This window comes from Lytechinus pictus, chromosome 8 (genome assembly GCF_037042905.1).
Source record: "Lytechinus pictus isolate F3 Inbred chromosome 8, Lp3.0, whole genome shotgun sequence".
Taxonomy (NCBI): Eukaryota; Metazoa; Echinodermata; class Echinoidea; order Temnopleuroida; family Toxopneustidae; genus Lytechinus; species Lytechinus pictus.
The window spans coordinates 18,393,550-18,412,020 of record NC_087252.1 but is presented as its reverse complement, the minus strand read 5'-3'; the positions used below and the strand labels follow the sequence as shown (position 1 = coordinate 18,412,020).

General features: G+C 36.6%; 1 protein-coding gene across 1 annotated transcript; it reads right to left on the bottom strand.

Annotated features, from left to right (window-relative positions):
• Window positions 1-8,226: 8,226 nt before the first annotated feature.
• Window positions 8,227-17,673, bottom strand: LOC129266747 (cell division cycle-associated protein 7-like). The gene is made up of 9 exons (XM_054904560.2): window positions 17,542-17,673; window positions 14,540-14,653; window positions 13,735-13,815; window positions 13,119-13,313; window positions 12,443-12,547; window positions 11,628-11,825; window positions 10,896-11,045; window positions 9,604-9,740; window positions 8,227-8,400 (listed from the first exon to the last, which is right to left on the bottom strand). The coding sequence occupies exons 1-9, from the start codon at window positions 17,557-17,559 to the stop codon at window positions 8,385-8,387; spliced, it is 1,014 nt and encodes a 337-aa protein (XP_054760535.2). The 5' UTR covers window positions 17,560-17,673; the 3' UTR covers window positions 8,227-8,384.
• Between the last annotated feature and the right edge of the window lie 798 nt (window positions 17,674-18,471).

Below are 18,471 nucleotides of genomic sequence, written 5' to 3'. Positions count from 1 at the left end.
GGCATTAGCACCATAGAACTCACCCAAAAAACAACTTTGTACTTACACAATCCAAAAAAACGACTATTGTGACTTTAAAAAATATGTCATTGTTAATTCAATCTTTGATTACTCATGCATGACTCAACCGATCAATCTCATTTCTCCCAGGAGTTGCTGAATGAGTCTAGAAAAATACCCACGAAATGTGGTATCTCAACCCCCAGCTCCCACATCTGCACGCCAGTCGGGGGGAGGGGCTTGTCCTTAAGGCTGAAGTTTTAAGTGTCTTATAGCTTTATTTCTACATCAAGACTAGGTACTACGTGCACTAGATCAATCATGCGATCGCGATCTAAAGCTTTTTTTTATGAACTGAAGATAAGCCATTTTTAGGACTCTTGTTGGTTTCAATCTCCTTTTATGCACTATGTTGAATTTCAATTCTCATTTATCATGTTTGTTCTCCACTTATTTCATATTATAATCCGGGATAAAGAATACTAATGAAGTGACATTTAGAAGGGTGGTAAAATAAATGGTGCACTCCCTATGCGATTAGTTATTGGGAGGGGTAAATTATTATGTTTTTCTATATTTTCCAGGACTTTTTTTGATATTTCCATCCATCTTTTTCTAAAAGCTTCTGAAATGAATGCCATCGGTTTCATTCAATTGTTTTTAAAAAGTTGTATTTTCATATTATGTCCATTTCACGACTAAATTAATTTGACAAATTTTTGAGGCAGGGTAAGAATTAAGGTTAATTAGTGAATGATTTGATAGTTGGCATTCCACAAAAGTCTGATCTTGAAGTTAACCCAGATTTCACTAAACCAGTGCTATTCAAATACCACTCCATGTGTTTAATCACTGACTTGAAGTGTTCATTAACGTATCATGTTAATTGTTGACGCACAAATAAATATTGATATATCTATAGAAACGATAATCGACAAGATTAATAGTCTCAATATTCATGTCGACTTTACAATTGCGTACTTTGGAGTATGGACCACAGAATTCATGAGGGAATCGGTCCTAGTATATCAGTTGAAGGGACCATTTTTCTTTTTGTATGTTATGTTTTCGTAATCTATAGATCCGTCCGTCATTCAAGTCCAATTTTACTCAACATTGGGATTACCAATGGAGGTTTCAGCCCCTCCCCTCTACTACTTGTAACTTGCTTGTTTCAATGAAACATGTATTGGTCACCCCCAACCCCCCCCCCCCCCCCGAACAGAAAAGGAAATGGACGGGTGGAAAAACAAATAAATAAACGAACGTGCAAACAAACAAGTAAATATCAACACAAGATCCATATACCTGCATGCTCCTACTTGTGCAGCCTCCTACCCCCACATACACACACTTACTTTCTCTTACCAGAGCTTACCCCCATCTAACCCCACCCCTCTCCAAAACGCACATATTAACCTAGTCTGTCACACCTATTCAGCTTCCCCCCTCCTCTATCTCTCTTTCTTCTTCTTCCTCTTCTTCCTTCTTCTCCTCCTTCTCCTCCTCCTCCTCCTTGTTCTTTTTTTCTTCTTCTTCTGCTCCTCCTTCTCCTCTTTCTTCTTCTCCTCTTCCTTTTTTCTTCTCCTTCTTGTACTTTTTTTCTTCTTCTTCTCCTCCTTTTTGTCTCGCCTGCATAGCAGAGCGAGACTATAGGCGCCGCTTTTCCGACGGCGACGGCGGCGGCGGCGGCGGCGGCGTCAACATCAAATCTTAACCTAAGGTTAAGTTTTTGAAATTACATCATAACTTAGAAAGTATATAGACCTAGTTCATGAAACTTGGACATAAGCTTAATCAAGTATTACTGAATATCCTGCCTGAGTTTCAGGTCACATGACCAAGGTCAAATGTCATTTAGGGTCAATGAACTTAGACCATGTTGGGAGAATTATTTTCAAAATCTTAACCGAAGGTTAAGTTTTTGAAATGACATCATAACTTAGAAAGTATATGGACCTAGTTCATGAAACTTGGGCATAAGGTTAATCAAGTATTAGTGAACATCCTGCCTGAGTTTCAGGTCACGTGACCAAGGTCAAAGGTCATTTAGGGTCAATGAACTTTGGCCAAGTTGGGGGTATTTGTTGAATTACCATCATAACTTTGAAAATTTATGGATCTAGTTCATGAAACTTGGACATTAGGTTAATCAAGTACCACTGAATATCCTGTGCGAGTTTCAGGTCACATCACCATGGTCAATGGTCATTTAAGGTCAATGAACTTTGGCCGTGTTGGGGATATTTGTTAAATTACCATCCTAACTCTGAAAGTTTATGGATCTAGTTCATAAAACTTGGACATAAGAGTAATCAAGTATCACTGAGCATCCTGTACGAGTTTCAGGTCACATGACCATGGTCAAAGGTCATTAAAGGTCAATGAACTTTGGCCGTGTTAGGGGTATTTGTTGAATTACCATCCTAACTCTGACAGTTTATGGATCTAGTTCATACAACTTGGGATATAAGAGTAATCAAGTATCACTGAACATCCCCTGTGAGTTTCAGGTCACAAAACCAAGGTCAAAGGTCAGTTAAGGTCAATAAACTTAGGCCATGTTGGGGTAATTGTTGAATTGCCATCATAACTTTGAAACTTTATGGATAGAGTGAATGAAATGTGGACATGGGTGTAGTTGACAAGTCTTAAGTCACCGTTCAAATGTCATTTATGGTCAATGAACGTGGTATTATGTCATTATATGAATGGTGTTTTTGTGAATGATTATTTAATAGTAGTTTTCAAAGTTAGCACTGCTGTTATATTAAATCGCGTAATGCAGGCGAGACTGCCAGAGGCGTTCCACCTGTTCTTCTTCTTCTTCTAATCCTCCTCCCTCTTCTTCTCCTCGTCCTTCTTTTTCTTCTTCTCATCCTTCTCCTTTTCTTCTCCTCCTCCTTTTTCTTCTTCTTTTTCTCCTCCTTCTTCTTCTCATTCATCTCCTTCTCTCTCCTCTCCCACTCCACCTTTCTCTCTTTTGCTATCTATCATCCTTACTGTCCACCTTCCCATTTTCTTCTCCAACTAACATTGATTCTCATAAGATCATGTCTTGTTACAATCCATGTCTTATTAATGAACATTATTTAGATTAAACAAAACACAAGCTACATGAAAAGTAGAAGTAGTTTTGTTAAAATTTATTTTGAAACATTCTGTGGCAAAACTTATTTACAATCCTATATCAAAAAGCTTTTGGCACAATAAAATGCAAGATAAAATTGGTACATTTGGCAAATATAAGTACCCTTATCAAGAATAGCAGCTGCATGGTCAAAGTGACATTGACGAATGAGATTCACTAACATGTATAAACAGACTGAAAACATGGAATTGACTTGGTAAATATAACATCAGATGGAACGCAGTTGTAAATTCATTTTGAATACACATTTCCATTACAGATTATTCCTAATATGATAAAAATTGACAAAGTATAGCACTATATTAGATTTTTTTCCCATTAATTTTCATTAATTTTCCAAATTAAAAAAAAATATTTCAAACATATTTTGCAAATATAAAATTGTCAGTTCTTTCAACCACTCACATGAAAATGAATGTTAGACTTCTTTATTTCATTCAAGAATCATTTGTGTAACCATGATGCCTTATAAATTTAAAGTAAAGGCACTATGTGTCTGGTGTCAAGAGATGGTAAAATTGATTGCCATAAAGTAGTACAAGGAATACCATAAACTAGCCATCAGCATCAATTTTAAGCTTAATCACATCCAGGCAATTGGCAAATTTCTGCAAAAAATAAATCTGATAATCTACCGATGGACCACTATATATAGCATCAAAATAGGAATGATCTGTAAAAAGCATTCAAGCACCGAATAAAACATATAAAATAAATGAACTCATTTAATCATGAAAGCTATAAATGGCAAAAAATAGAACATTAACATTCTTACATTTGGCATTGTGAACAAAATAAAGCAAGCATGGTATAAAAGCAAACATTAGTGTTGATGCTTGTCCGTTATATAAGCAGACTGGACTGTACAGCCCAAGCCTGCAGCGTATTTTTCCCCACTTCCGATATGAGCTAACATTGTTTTGGAGGCTTTGAATCAGACTATACAAATCTCGGCTTTGCCTTTTTATTAGAGTCTTTCTTCAATTTATAATAAAGAAAGAGAACTGTAAAATATAATTGTTAAAGGCGAAACTCAAACCTGTATTCAATGGTCTTGACTGCAATAAACTCATAATAGTGCATCGTTTGATTTTAACACTTGCACCACACCAGTCAAGCTGATCGATGCGTTGGAAAAAACGCTATATCCTGGGTCACTGAATATTCATGAGGCGTAGTCTAACTAAATAATAAACAAACCCTATTTGATGGGTACCTTGTTAATTAGCCCTAATCCAGGGTTCCCACAGAAATTTGAAAACAGAATTCCATGACTTTTCCATGACTAAATTGCTGCTTTCCATGACTTCCCGTGACGTGGTGGGAGTTATGTAGCATTTGGGATGTCACAAAACTGGGAAAAATGGAAATCATTAACATCAATTAAAATAGCAGGTATTATCACAGAGTATTAGAGTTGCGAGACACGACAAACTGGAAAGCTGCCATAGCCAAGAGGTAAATGCAATTCCATGACTTTTCACAAATTTTCCAAATTCCCTGACTTTCAATGACCACAAATTTTTCCAGGATTTTCCAAAATTGTTCATTACTGTAGGAACCCTGTTATCGTATTTGGGGAAGAAAAATATGCGACCGGGCAGGCAGGCCACCTAATCACAAAGCCTATACAGTTGCAATTAAAACTAATTTACAAGTACAAATAATCCGAGGCCCTGATGCATATACAGCTGCAATCAAATTCAAATTAAAAGATAAAAAATAATTTGATTTTCAACCAATCAAAAGCTGGCATTTGGGAATTTGGAATGATTTCATTCAGTTGGATGTTCAACGCATCTGCTCGTGCAACAGGCTTCCAGTATTGAAGGAATACAACAAATACATATTTTCATCTTTTATTTAATACTTTAAAAAAGGCAAAGTCTCCACATGAGTATATATGTCTATGTAAATGGTAAAAATGGTTTCTCAGCATTGTTATACTATTCACAAGTTCATTAGTATGCAATATAATGTTAGAATAACAGAATACAAACAATGATATGATTTTCAGACGTATTAGTACAAAGCTTTAAACATTAAATGTATGTACATTCAAAATAGACTTTACAACACTAAAGATTTAGGCACTTTTGATTATCATGTTCTGAGATACAAACAATAAAATTCTTCCAAATGCTTTTTACATATATACTAGGGGACCATTTCACACAGCTTTTTTCTTTCAAGTTACGAATGACTGTACGCACGACTGGTGACCATCCCTTTTGGTGATGTAACCTTATGGAGACGATATAGCACCCAGAGCATGTTCCAGTCATACCTAAAGTGCATGTTACTTTACAAGCAGCTTTATGAAACACCCACCAGGGGCACGTCTCACAAAGATTAAGTATGATTGAGAGTCGCACTTAAATGCTGACGCGTAATAATAATAATCCGCTTTTATATAGCGCTTAATACATCGGAACGACATGTCTAAGCGCTTTACAGATATATTATTACCCCGGTCATCAGATTTAAAGGAGAATGAAACCCTTGAAACTAGCTGAATCCATATCAAAGAGAAAAATCAAAGAAACATATTGTTGAAAGTTTGAGGAAGATTGAATGAATAATAAAAAAGTTATGAGCATTTGAATATTGAGATCACTAGTGCCATGTAGATCCTCCCATCGGCAATGCGACCAAGATCTGTGATATCACACACGTACAACTCCCTCATTACTTTAGTACTTATTTCACTTATATTCTCACTTTTATAGAGTCTATCACAAGGTTATGTGTTTTCTTTATGAGATGACAAGTACAGAGGTTTCACAACATTATATCATTGATGAATCGTTTGTCATATGATTAAAATGAGCAAAAAGAGATGTTTTGGGGTATATTTTCAGTGTCCGAATGGGAGAGTTGTACGTGTGTGACATCACAGATCTTGGTCGCATTGCCAATGGGGGGATCTCCATAGCATTAGTGATCTCGACATTCAAATGCTCATAACTCTTTTATTGCTAGTCCTATTTTACTCAAAGTTATCTTATTCTTTGATTTTTCTGCTTTCACAAAAGCTAACTTGCTCCAAGAGTTTCATTCTCCTTTAATCAGTCTTTCCCGCACACAATGTGTGCACATCCTCCACTCCCTTGGGAGTGTTCCAGTCAGTCGCCGGTGAGGCGCACACAGTACTGGACAAGCTACAATGACTTTCACATCCTACCGGGTACCCATTTAGCACCTGGGTCGAGAGTGGCAAAGTGTGGATTAACGCCTTGCCAAAGAACGCCAGACCGTGGTGGGATTCGAACACATGACGCTCTGTTTACAAGGCGAGAGTCAGAACCACTACACCACAGCTCCTCCGCGTACATGATATGCAACGAGCAATCTTATTGATCAATACGCAGTAATGCACGTCTTCTTGGCATGATCTGACCAATGCGGTCGTGCCTTTTATACCGCCCGCAACTACGCATTTAAGTGCGACTCTAAGTCATACATAATCTTTGTGAAACACCCCCCTGATGTTAATAGGACCGTTCCCCATTTCAAAAAGCAGAAGGGGCAAGCTGTGAAGTTTTTGCTTTCATTCAATGTTAATGTCCATTCTCCCTTGGAAAGTGGTCAGTCTGTGTATTGTTTTCAAACTGTTTCAAATTTGCTCTCTTTATTCTTTTAAAGTATAATGTGGGCCCCGGGGAAGTTAGCTTGTGAGAAAGAAGAAAAACTCAGAGATAAATCAATTAAAAGTTTGAGAAAAATTGAACAAATAAAAGAGCCATGAAAGAATGTTACCACGAAGGATATGGACGTCCTCACATTGGCATGTGTTACGTCACATTTGTACAACTCCCTGATTACTTTACTACATTCAATACCTAACAAGCCTATCCAAGATTTTTTTTGTGAGCGGACATGTTACAGAGATTCCATCAAATAAACAAAGGGCAGAGAGTTTGCACTATCATAGAATGAACAACAAGTGGAATGCCTCTGGCCGTCTCACCTGCATCACGCGATTCAATATAGCAGCAGTGCTGATTTTGAAAACTACTATAACTCGCACAAGATGTTCAGTGATACTTGGTTACTCTTATTTCCACGTTTTATGAACTAGACCAATACACTTATAGAGATATGATGGCAATTCAACAAATACCCCCAACGTGGCCAAAGTTCTTTGACCTTACATGACCTTTGACCTTGATCATGTGACCTGAAACTCGCACAGGATGTTCAGTGATACTTGATTACTATTATGTCCAAGTTTTATGAACTAGACCAACACACTTTCAAATTTATGGCTGTAATTCAACAAATACCCCAATTTGGCCAAAGTTCATTGACCCTAAATGACCTTTGACCTTGATCATGTGACCTGAAACTTGCACAGGATGTTCAGTAATACTTGATTACTATTATGTCCAAGTTTCATGAATCAGATCCATAAACTTTCAAAGTTATGATGGCAATTCAACAAATACCCCCAACGTGGCCAAAGTTCTTTGACCTTACATGACCTTTGACCTTGATCATGTGACCTGAAACTCGCACAGGATGTTCAGTGATACTTGATTACTATTATGTCCAAGTTTTATGAACTAGACCAACACACTTTCAAATTTATGGCTGTAATTCAACAAATACCCCAATTTGGCCAAAGTTCATTGACCCTAAATGACCTTTGACCTTGGTCATGTGACGTGAAACTCATGCAGGATGTTCAGTGATACTTGATTAACCTTATGTATAAGTTTCATGAACTAGGTCCATATATTTTCTAAGTTATGATGACATTTCAAAAACTTAACCTTAGGTTAAGATTTGGTGTTGACGCCGCCGCCGCCGTCGCCGCCGCCGTCGGAAAAGCGGCGCCTATAGTCTCACTCTGCTATGCAGGTGAGACAAAAATGAATGTTTTGAAGAATATTTTCAGAGTACAAAGGGGAGAGGTGTACTTCTGTGACATCACAAGTTTTGGTCGCATTACCAATGGGAGGGTCTCCGTTGCATTACTGATTTAAACATTAAAATGCTCATGATGCTCTTATTGTTTGTCCCATTGATCTTATAGTTTCATTAATTATATTCTTTGATTTTTTTTCTGTTTTGATAACTCGATCTAAGGGTTTTCATCCTCATTAAATTGGCAACATTCATCCTTTTACCATGCCCCATAGCATTAAACATTCAAAACACTTTACATCAGCAAATAGTATTTGTTCCCTGCCATAATGACATCTGCGCAGTGGTGTGGAGTGGGATAGCCTCACTTTCTTCCAACACTGCATTAAAAGAACAAAGGAAAATGGGAGAGAAATTCTAAATGTTATGGATATAGATATTCTCTCCTTAGTTCCATTCCATGCATTTCAGGTTTGAAATATAATTTCATGATGAAATTGTGATATGAATAATTTATTAGATCTAAACCTTTTTTTACTTTTTATTTCCATTTGGTGTTCTGGTCACATCCATCAGGACCCGATGTGATCAATCATATCGACTCAATAATGATTTCTCTTTTCTATCACGTAACACCATTGCTCTTGGCAGGTCTAGACTCATGCAATAAGGAGCTTTAGAATCAGCGAATGAGAACGGTGCACCAGTCGACTAATCGTGCATGTCAACATCATCAACTGCCAATGTTCACTACATATACAATTATTTCAGATTTTGCTGACTCTATGCGTACATATGCATACATCCACAGAAAGTAAACATGAAGCAGTATGATAGTGAGCTGGCCAGGAACCGGGAGGATACAGCGTACCATCACATCACAAGCCTTGAACACACTTGCTCTTCCACATTGCTTTAATTAATTTTCACATATATTTTAGGAGATATGCCAATATACATTTCAGAGTTGAAACAACAATTTCAAATATGATAAAAAGAATCCATCGTTCAACTCACATTAATTTTGTGAAATGCCACTGAAAACCGGTGTTTTTGGGGGAAGGATTCCATAAGAATCGATCTTCAGGCTGAGCCTGAACAGTTGTAATAATGTCACTTGCGTGCACGTCGACCTTGATTATTAGAGAACCGCAGAATGAAGGTAGTAGGTTTCTCAATTCTGATAGTCGTCAAAGGCGAGAACGCGACACATGCGCATTGCCTTAAAATGGTGTTGTCTAGTACCAGTTCACTCTTTTCACATACATTTTTTTTTATTCCTTAATATCCCTCTATCATCATAAATCCTTCCATTCCGCTTTCTCGTATACTATATCTCAAGCAAATTTTGAAACTTCTGCAATTACTTATAGTCTTTACAATTAGTTGAAAATATTCTGTTTATTTAAATTAACCCCCAAAGTATTAATGATTGTATATTTTTTTGTGCTTTGTATATTTGTACAATTCTATTTTGATACTGATATGTTTTATATTGTTTTTATGTAAAAGTTCTGTACAATTCAGCTCTTGCTGCGAACAGTCTTGAAATAAAATACCATTATTATTATTATATCTCTTACCTTTCTAGGAAGTCCTTGACACTACGGTACCCATGATGCTTAGCAAGATGAATAAGGATCCCTGTTGCATGGCGACCCTGTTTCTTGCGACAGAAGCTGCAGTTACAATTTCCTCTGCATGGTGGGCAAGTCCAATTCTGTAAATCAAACAAAGAAAAAATTAAAACATGGTAGTACAAGATTCTTACCTATTAAGGGTAGTTGCAGACGGTTATTAATAATTTACATGTAGGTCTATATTGATTGTTCATGTGCATCAATTCAATATTGTTATGATGTATTGTACTTTTCATCTTTGTGTATACTTATTGTTAAAGCCATTGGAAACCAAATTTCTTTGTACCGGTATGCATACATTGACCAATAAAAGAATCTTGAATCTTGAAAACAAGGCATTTTTTTTTAATAGGTGTCTTATTTCCAAGCAACACGATTTTTCAAATGGTGTCACAACAAAACTAGATGGATTTTCAACTTCAAACTTGAACTTTATATCAGAAATATATGACTCCCTTTCATTCTTGTGGAAACCGCATCATTGATATGGGTATATTTCTATGTCTTGATTTGAAATAAATTGTTTATGGTGGAATAAACAAAACAAAATAGATGTTTTACATGTAGGGTATTTTGGTATCGAAGAATGAATACTTATGAATACTTTATGTTCAATTTTGAAGTCCATGAACAATCAAAGTGTCACTAAACCATTTCTTTGAGTTTGTTAGGTAACTAGATTGCTATAAGACCAGCATTTTCATAATGGTTTCAGTTTGTAGAACTTCTGGTAAAGTATTTAAATCTTGACAGGAAAAAAATTTGAACAAAGTTATACAAAGGCATACCGAACTCTCAAATATTTGTTTACAATTGTGTTCATTTGGAGTAAGATCATTTAATATTTGTGCTTTGAATACTATCCTTATATCCCGCTTTCACATCCACAAAATGAAGATGAATGATGAACGAAAGTTTCATCACCTTTAAAGGGTACGTAGAAAGACATTCTGATGTTGAAAGGTATATTTTGTGGGAAAAAAATGTGAGAAATTTCTAAGGAAACGAAGGTTATATATGAATTGTTTTATGATTTAGTCATCGTTAGTGCTCTTTCATTCCTACATGTAACATAATATTGTAAATCATGACCAAAATATATAAAAGAATATGTGTAAGAGAATTGTATTCCTTAATATTTTTCATTTATAATGACATAAAGGTCCTTGTTGTTCTATGGAAAACAATAAAGAAAAAAGGCCATCCTTTTTTATTTGAAATTGGTTTTTGCTTACCGCATCTAGCAGCGCCTCTCTTGCATCCTCTCCGTAGCGATTCCTCAGGCAAGGTCCACAGAATTGACCTCTGACCCCAAAACAGGTTGCAGAGCGACAGATTGTCTTCATGTCGTTGGTCTTCTGACGACACTGATGGCAGGTGCTACCCTGAAAGTGGAAAAAAGGAAATTAATCATTTTCACTGTTTACTTCAATCACTGATAAATGCATAATATTAAGAACTTACATCAAACTAAAAGAACCAAGAACAAAAGAACATGGACAACAGAGCATTCCTTGCTGCTTTAGATTTTATAGCCAGTAGTTTGTGAAAGTAGTCCCTGAAAATGAAAAATAAAATTTTGCCTGCAACCACCCCTTCCAATGTGGTCGAGTACACACAGGATGACAATAACCATATCCAGCAATCAAAGAAGTTGAATGAACTTTAAAGAATGGATATAAATCAGATATACCAAGCAGTTCTATTGGACGGATTAGTGGGAATTATTCATCCTCGGATGAACAGGCAATATTTCTAATTTTGCTCAGAGGAAATAGTAACTCCCTGTCCATTCTTGGTTAAATAATTCCCAACTTTTCTTTCTAATAGCCTGGTATATTTTGTGTACTTATGAAAATAATATCTCCTGGCTACTCTTTACTGCATTGCTTTGTCAGGGAATTTTAGCAGCTTAAAACAACGGTCAACAAAAATCACTGGAACGTCTCTTCAAAATTTTGACTTACATAGACTGAGTCATATCTCTTATCCTTCACAGAGTCTGCAACCATTTTGAGTTCTTCCTCTGTGATGTCATCAGGGTGACGCGGTGCATCATGGGTAGGGGCACGTCTCTTTTTGGTAGGCGTCGGCAACTCATATTCCCCGTCGCTGTCTCCATCATCAACCTTCCCAGCATTCTCCTCCTCTAAAGGAAGCTCATCCTGTATTAAAATCAATTATCATAATACTACTGAAGAATTGTGTCATATTACAGACAATGAAGGCCTTAAGAACTTGTCTTTAACAGAGAGAAAATTGAAGAGAAATGTACAGTCTGCAGTCATTATCAAAAGAGTAAGAAGGTACAGATTCAAAAGTGGCGCCAATACTTGTAGAGAGGGTCTGGAGCAGAGGTTAAGAAACAGCATGATGATGATGATGTTGGAGATGATGAAGATGGTGGTGGTGATGAATATGATGATGATGATGTCGTTGATAATCATGTTTTTTATGATTTTGTTATTGTTGATGATGAATGTTGATGGTGATGATGATGGTGATGATGATATTGTTGATGTTGATGATGGTGGTAATGATGATGGTGATGAATACGATGATTATGATGGTGGCGATGATGATGGTGATAGTGATGATGATGATTTTGTTGATGATAACGAGGATGATGATGATGCCGCTGTTGATGAAGATAATGATGAATATCACCATTTCTCTGTGAAAAACATCGAATGATCTCCAAAATCGAATGATATTGCAATAGAGACACAAAGTGAGTATGTCACAGAACCAAAATTCTGTGACATACATTTATAAGACTTACCTCAAAGATTTCAAACTCATCTCCTCTGCTCTCTACATCAGATTCACCATCAGAAAGATGACGTTTACGACTTGCTGGTGATGGCCCAAACTTGATGACTAGTTTCTGTGGTAAGACAAAACAGCAACTCAATTAGTTCAAAGAAATAAAATCTATTTATCACCATCCAGAATTGAAATCCTTGTGACACAGTAACAAGTTCCCAAGCAAACTTTGAAATCTCTCAAGGTGAAACTTGCAAAAAAAAACTGACTTGACTTTGACATAGATTTACACAGATATAACAGTCTATTTTTTTTTATGTTCATATATTTGGAAAGAATTACAATTGCTCAGAGCCTCGACTAGTGCAAATAAATCATCTACCTGACTCATAAGCATCATTTGGGCCTTAAATTTAGACTTTTTTCTGGCAAGGCCAATTTTCCATAAGGTAAAACTCAGTATTCCAGCATATAAATGAGAAAATAATTCAAGAACCAGTACATAAAGACCATCTGTTCATAAAGTCCACCTGCTCATAAAAAAAATTTCTTGTTTACCTTTGGTTATATTCTAATACAGGTTTCATTGAATTACAGGAACCAGTCCAGAAAGACCACGCAAATAAAGACAACTCTTCTTGCCTCCATGGGGTAGTCTTTATACACTGGTTTCACTATAGCCTTGCACATACCTGACCAGGCATCATGGGAAATACATCATCTCCCTCCTCTTCTCTCTTCCTCTGTATTCTTGAGGATGACCTTGTCCTGCTGCTGGGTGAATCCTTGGAGGGGGTGTACCTGGCATGACGTGAAGGATTCCTTCTCAACGGGCTCATCCTGTGAATGTCCAAGGATCGCTTGGATTTGACTGGCTTGGGAGACTTCTGCAAGAAGACACACAAGTAGGATTTTAAAAAAGAGAGGAATATTGATTAAAACAAGCTATTTCACATATAATTACCTCCAGAGTTTGAGCGGAATTATCCAGCCTTTCCTAAGGGAAATGCATATCTCGGTGCCATATTAGAAAAAACAGGTAGGCTACTATACTTCTGCAACTTACATCTTGATGGCTTTATTCTCTTTATAATGTATATGGCAATATGAAATTAGTCAAAATCAATGATGTTTAACATAATATACACAATATGACAATTCCCATCTTTCTTATTCATGGAGGTAATACCTGTAAAAAGGAGGAAATGACAGAAAAATGACATTGTTGCTAATTTGAAGAATAAAAGTTCATCACAGGTTATCATTTTTTTTTTCTTGTGAATTGGTAAAGAGCCCCATAAGACCTACCTTGGGTACTGGTGCTTGTCTGAACATGGGCAAGTCAGGAAGACCGGGCATGTCCTTGATCTCTGCAAGCAATTTGGTAAGCTAATGAGAAAACACACCAATCAAGCCATGAAATATCATCACAAAATTAATTCCAACATTTTATGAATCATTTAAAATGGGTTTGAGAAATATCAAGTACCTGTAACACATAAAGGTTAGCGATTAATCGTACACTTGATTTTCAAAATAAATTTGTAGTCCATGCAATCAATCATTAAAAAATGTTCTCTAGTGATAGCTACTAAAGCTTTGTAAAAAATTAATACGTATGTGCCCCTCTGACCCTTCTTAGAAAGCATTGCAACTGATTTAAATCGGTCTCGACTGCCCGAGTTTAGATCAATTTCAAATTCTAATCTGAATCAATTGCAAAGTTCTCTATAAAATAGTAATATTATAATACTCACATAACAAAGAATATTGAAGATAATTATAAGTGGCTTGTTATGTTGAGGTAATCATTAGGATCTTTCTCTCTATCTTGTATTTTCTTCCATAAGCTTGGATATCTAAGCTCGTTGTTTCATGAAAATGATGGAGACTATAATGGAGATAACAGGTACTTTGTAGGTTTTGCAGAGTTGTATGAAGGCTGTGTAAGATCACCATTAAACAACATATAGATCCATCTCTTATCTACATCTCAGCATACCCCAAATTTTAAACTTCTTTCCATTTCTTTCATTTTTTTGGGAGGGGTTAAGGTACCGGTAGTTTATCATTACATTCACATGGATGGGGAGAGGTAAAATTAAGTTCTTACCATTTCTTGGTTCTCTTTGATATTCTTCCGTCTCCTTTCCTCATAAGTCTCCTCATCGATGTCCTCGCCAGCGAAGAGATCTTCCGTGAACATGGCAGATAAACCCGTGTCATTCTGAAAGTACATAGATAGGGGAGTAGGGGTTTAAGTCTTAACCACTTACAGGTTACATGTGGGGGAGAGTGGGGGAAGTGAAGCCCTAGGGTAAATTCATGTAAGGCCCTCAGTTAGTTTTTCGCTCACTGCTCAAATATCACAGGTAAAGTGATCGCTGTGTGATATTTGAGATAGATCCTTGGCACAGAGTTTGAGCATTGACAATAATAATGACTATTTATATTCAAAATTAAATGAATAATAATTTTTATCTATAAAATTGTTCTTTAAAACGGCATTTTGTAACATCGCTCATCGAAGCTAAGTCATAAACGAAGTGGTTCAAAGGTCAAGCCTATTGTATTTTTGGTGTTTATGAAAGGATAGAGGGATCTACACGAGATCGGTCTGGTAAGAAACCTCTAATTTTTCATATTTTTACTACGAGATTTTTCACACCTTCATACGCAATGGGCGTATGAAGGTGTAGGCCTATACTCTTCTAGATAAATAAAATCCTAGCCTTGAGGACTCTGTGATATTTTAAATATTTTTACACATACTTTTACATCACGGAGCCTTCAAATGGTTGCCATGCATAAGCGAGACTTGTCAACAAGGATGGATTTCCCTAGATTCCTAGGAAATCCATATTTATAGAGTGAAATTGGTTTGTTTCTCTTGATTTTATTTAAAAATATGTTCGTATAAATATGAAAAGTGAGAGGTTTCTTACCAGACCGATCTCGTGTAGATCCCTCGATCCATTTGCAAACACCGCAAATAGGCTTGACCCTTGAACCGCTTCGTTATGACCAAGCTTCGATATGTAGGGTTAGGGTAAGGCGTGTGAAGGTTCATAGTAGTCTTGAGGACTCCATGATGTTTTTTTTTTATATTTTGACATACACTTCTTCATCATTGAGTCTTGAACCCCCCGGCCATATATGTATAAGAGACCCATGTAAACAGAGATGGATTTCCCTAGGAATTCCATAGTTAGAGGGTGAAATCGGTTTGAAGGGTCGAATTTTATTTATCTATGAACCTTGATGCACCTAATGCATATAAAGTAATAAAAATTATTTCATTATATATGGTAAAAATTAGACGTTTCTTACCAGACCGATCTCCTGCAGATCCCTAGATCCGTTTGTCAACAAAGCAAATACAATACAGCCTGACCCTTGAACCGCTTCGTTATGACGTACATCCGATTAGCGATGCCGTTTTGAAGAACAATTTATAGATAAAAATTATTATTTCACAAATACTTAAATTTAATACGTGATTACAAATAATTAATAATAGTATGCTAATTATTTATAATCACGTATTAAATTTTAGTATTTGTAAAATAATAATTTTTATCTATAAATTGTTCTTCAAAACGGCATCGCTAATCGGATGTACGTCATAACGAAGCGGTTCAAGGGTCAGGCTGTATTGTATTTGTTTTGTTGACAAACGGAGGATCTGCAGGAGATTGGTCTGGTAAAAGTGGCACTGGTAAGAAACGTCTAATTTTTACCATTTATAATGAAATAATTTTTATCCCTTTATATGCATTAGACGCATCAAGGTTCATATATAAATTAAATTGGACCCGACAAACCGATTTCACCCTTTATGGATTTCCTAAGGAAATCCATCTTTGTTTACATGGGTCTCTTATTATACATATATGGCCGGGGATTCAAGACTCCATGATGAAGAAGTATATGTCAAAATATTAAAACAAAACATCATCATGGAGTCCTCAAGACTAGGTTCATAGATAAATTAAATCAAGAGAAACAAACCGATTTCACCCTCTAAATATGGATTTCCTAGGGAAATCCATCCTTGTTGACAAGTCTCGCTTATGGCTATGCATATATGGCAACCATTTCAATGCTCTGTGATGTAAAAGTAGGCCTAGACCTTTGTTAGATCTATATATGTAAAATATTTTTAAATATTATCATCACAGAGTCCTCAAGGCTAATAAAAAATAAATTCCAACATTATTTAACAATTAACAAATTTAGATTCTAAGCGATTTAGTTCTAAAGATGGATTTCCTACTTCCTAGGAAAATCCATCCGTGTTTACATGTCTTGCTTAGCCTTAGGCATGTATGCCTAGGCTAAGGCTAAGCAGTATGCCAGCGTGTGAGGCTCCGTCAGTCCGTGATGTAAAACTAAAAGTAGATCTAGGCCCCTATAGAAGTATAGTCTAGACTAAGTCTTAGATAGTTAGATCTAGGGCCTATAGGCCTATGTAAAAATATTAAGAAATATCATCAGCAGATCAGAGTCCTCAACTTCTCAAGCTGGCTAACTTATTATTGCCCCAAAATTTGTGCTATTTTTCAGAAAAAAAATCAGCCTATTTAATAATGCCGACAGTGACAATTCTCTAGTGCACACTTTTGGCAGTTTGGGCAAAAATGAATAAAGAAGATCGGCCTAACTTAATCATCTTCAGAAGTTCAGGTATTGTCACTAAGACAAGTAGGCCTAGACTACTAATAGTATAATATAGGCCTAGGCCTAGGGCCTATGTCTATGTCAGGTGTTCCAATTTTCGTATTCTGTTTTAAGTACTAAAGTAGGAACATGAGCCCGAAGCCGAAGGCTACCCTAAATTACTAATTTAGGCCGGGCCTAAAGTTAAACGAAAGGTCTCGACTACGCTGAAAATTTGATTAGCCGCGGACTGAGTAGTAACTAGTATCGTACATGGATGCGGGTCGAGCCCGGCGGCGCAGGCAGAGAAGAGCAACCGCACTCAGGGGTCTCAGCTCAATGACTCAGCTGCACCATTTCATTCACATACTCACCACACGTTTTGCACAAGATTACAAGTTTATTATAACAAATAAGATAATTTACCATATAATTGACTTTTATAAATGTGTTTACCTTCTTATTTGGTGCCATCGTCCCTTGAACACTCAAGAGCACAAGAAAATGAGAAAATTGTGGCTAAATTTATCATGGAAAATGTGATCAGTGAAATGCCAGTGACAGTTCTGTTGACATATATAGCATAGCAAGAATAGCTCATTAAAATTCGCGGGGCTTTAAACATTTCGCGGGAAACTGGACTTCCGGAATGTGTCATTGCGTCATTTGAGGGAAGACATGGGTTTTATTATCAATTATTAAATATACATATTCCTTTAAAAAGCATACAGATAATATATATTTTTAGAGTATCATTTTTAGATATCATTTCGTGTTTAAATGCGTATGTATATGGCTAAAATTACGGACACATGTACGAGATATTCGTACATAGCCCTCAATATATAATGGACTATTCCAACCATGAAAAGGGGAGGGGACCGACGCGTCGAGATGCGCCTAGCCTGGATCTAGGGGCCCCGACTTTGCAAGATGAAAGGTTTATAACCACGTGGGGTTGGGTGGAGCTCGGGCTTGACAGGAAAATATAGAGGGCCTAGAGGGGTATCCTATTGGATATACTAGGACTGTGTATATGGATAATGTTTACCATTCCCTTACTTCTAAAATAATGAAGAAAATACAGGTCGTCATCCCAAAAGAAAGGTGTTTACTTCATGGCCTGATAGACGGAGCTTTATATCCAATAAGGTTATACGTTATTTCGTATCGCTCGAGTTTGTTTCTCATGTCCAATATTTTTACTATGTCTTTCCCATTTAATGGATGGATGATCGAATAAATAAATAAAAAACAAACAAAAATCCCCCTTCTCTCACCACAAGTGTATCTCACACTATACGATCCCCGATTCAAATCTCTCTCTCCATCCACCTCCGTCATTATCTGCCCCCCCTCTCCATCTCTCCCCAATCCCTCTTCTTC

Excerpts from the sequence above, each read along its gene's own strand:
- LOC129266747 (XM_054904560.2), bottom strand. Across the intron at positions 13,816-14,539 it reads TCAAAGAGAACCAAGAAATG|CTTACCAAATTGCTTGCAGA; the intron begins GTAAGAACTTAA and ends TTTTCTCATTAG. Across the intron at positions 12,548-13,118 it reads TTCCCATGATGCCTGGTCAG|AAACTAGTCATCAAGTTTGG; the intron begins GTATGTGCAAGG and ends GTCTTACCACAG.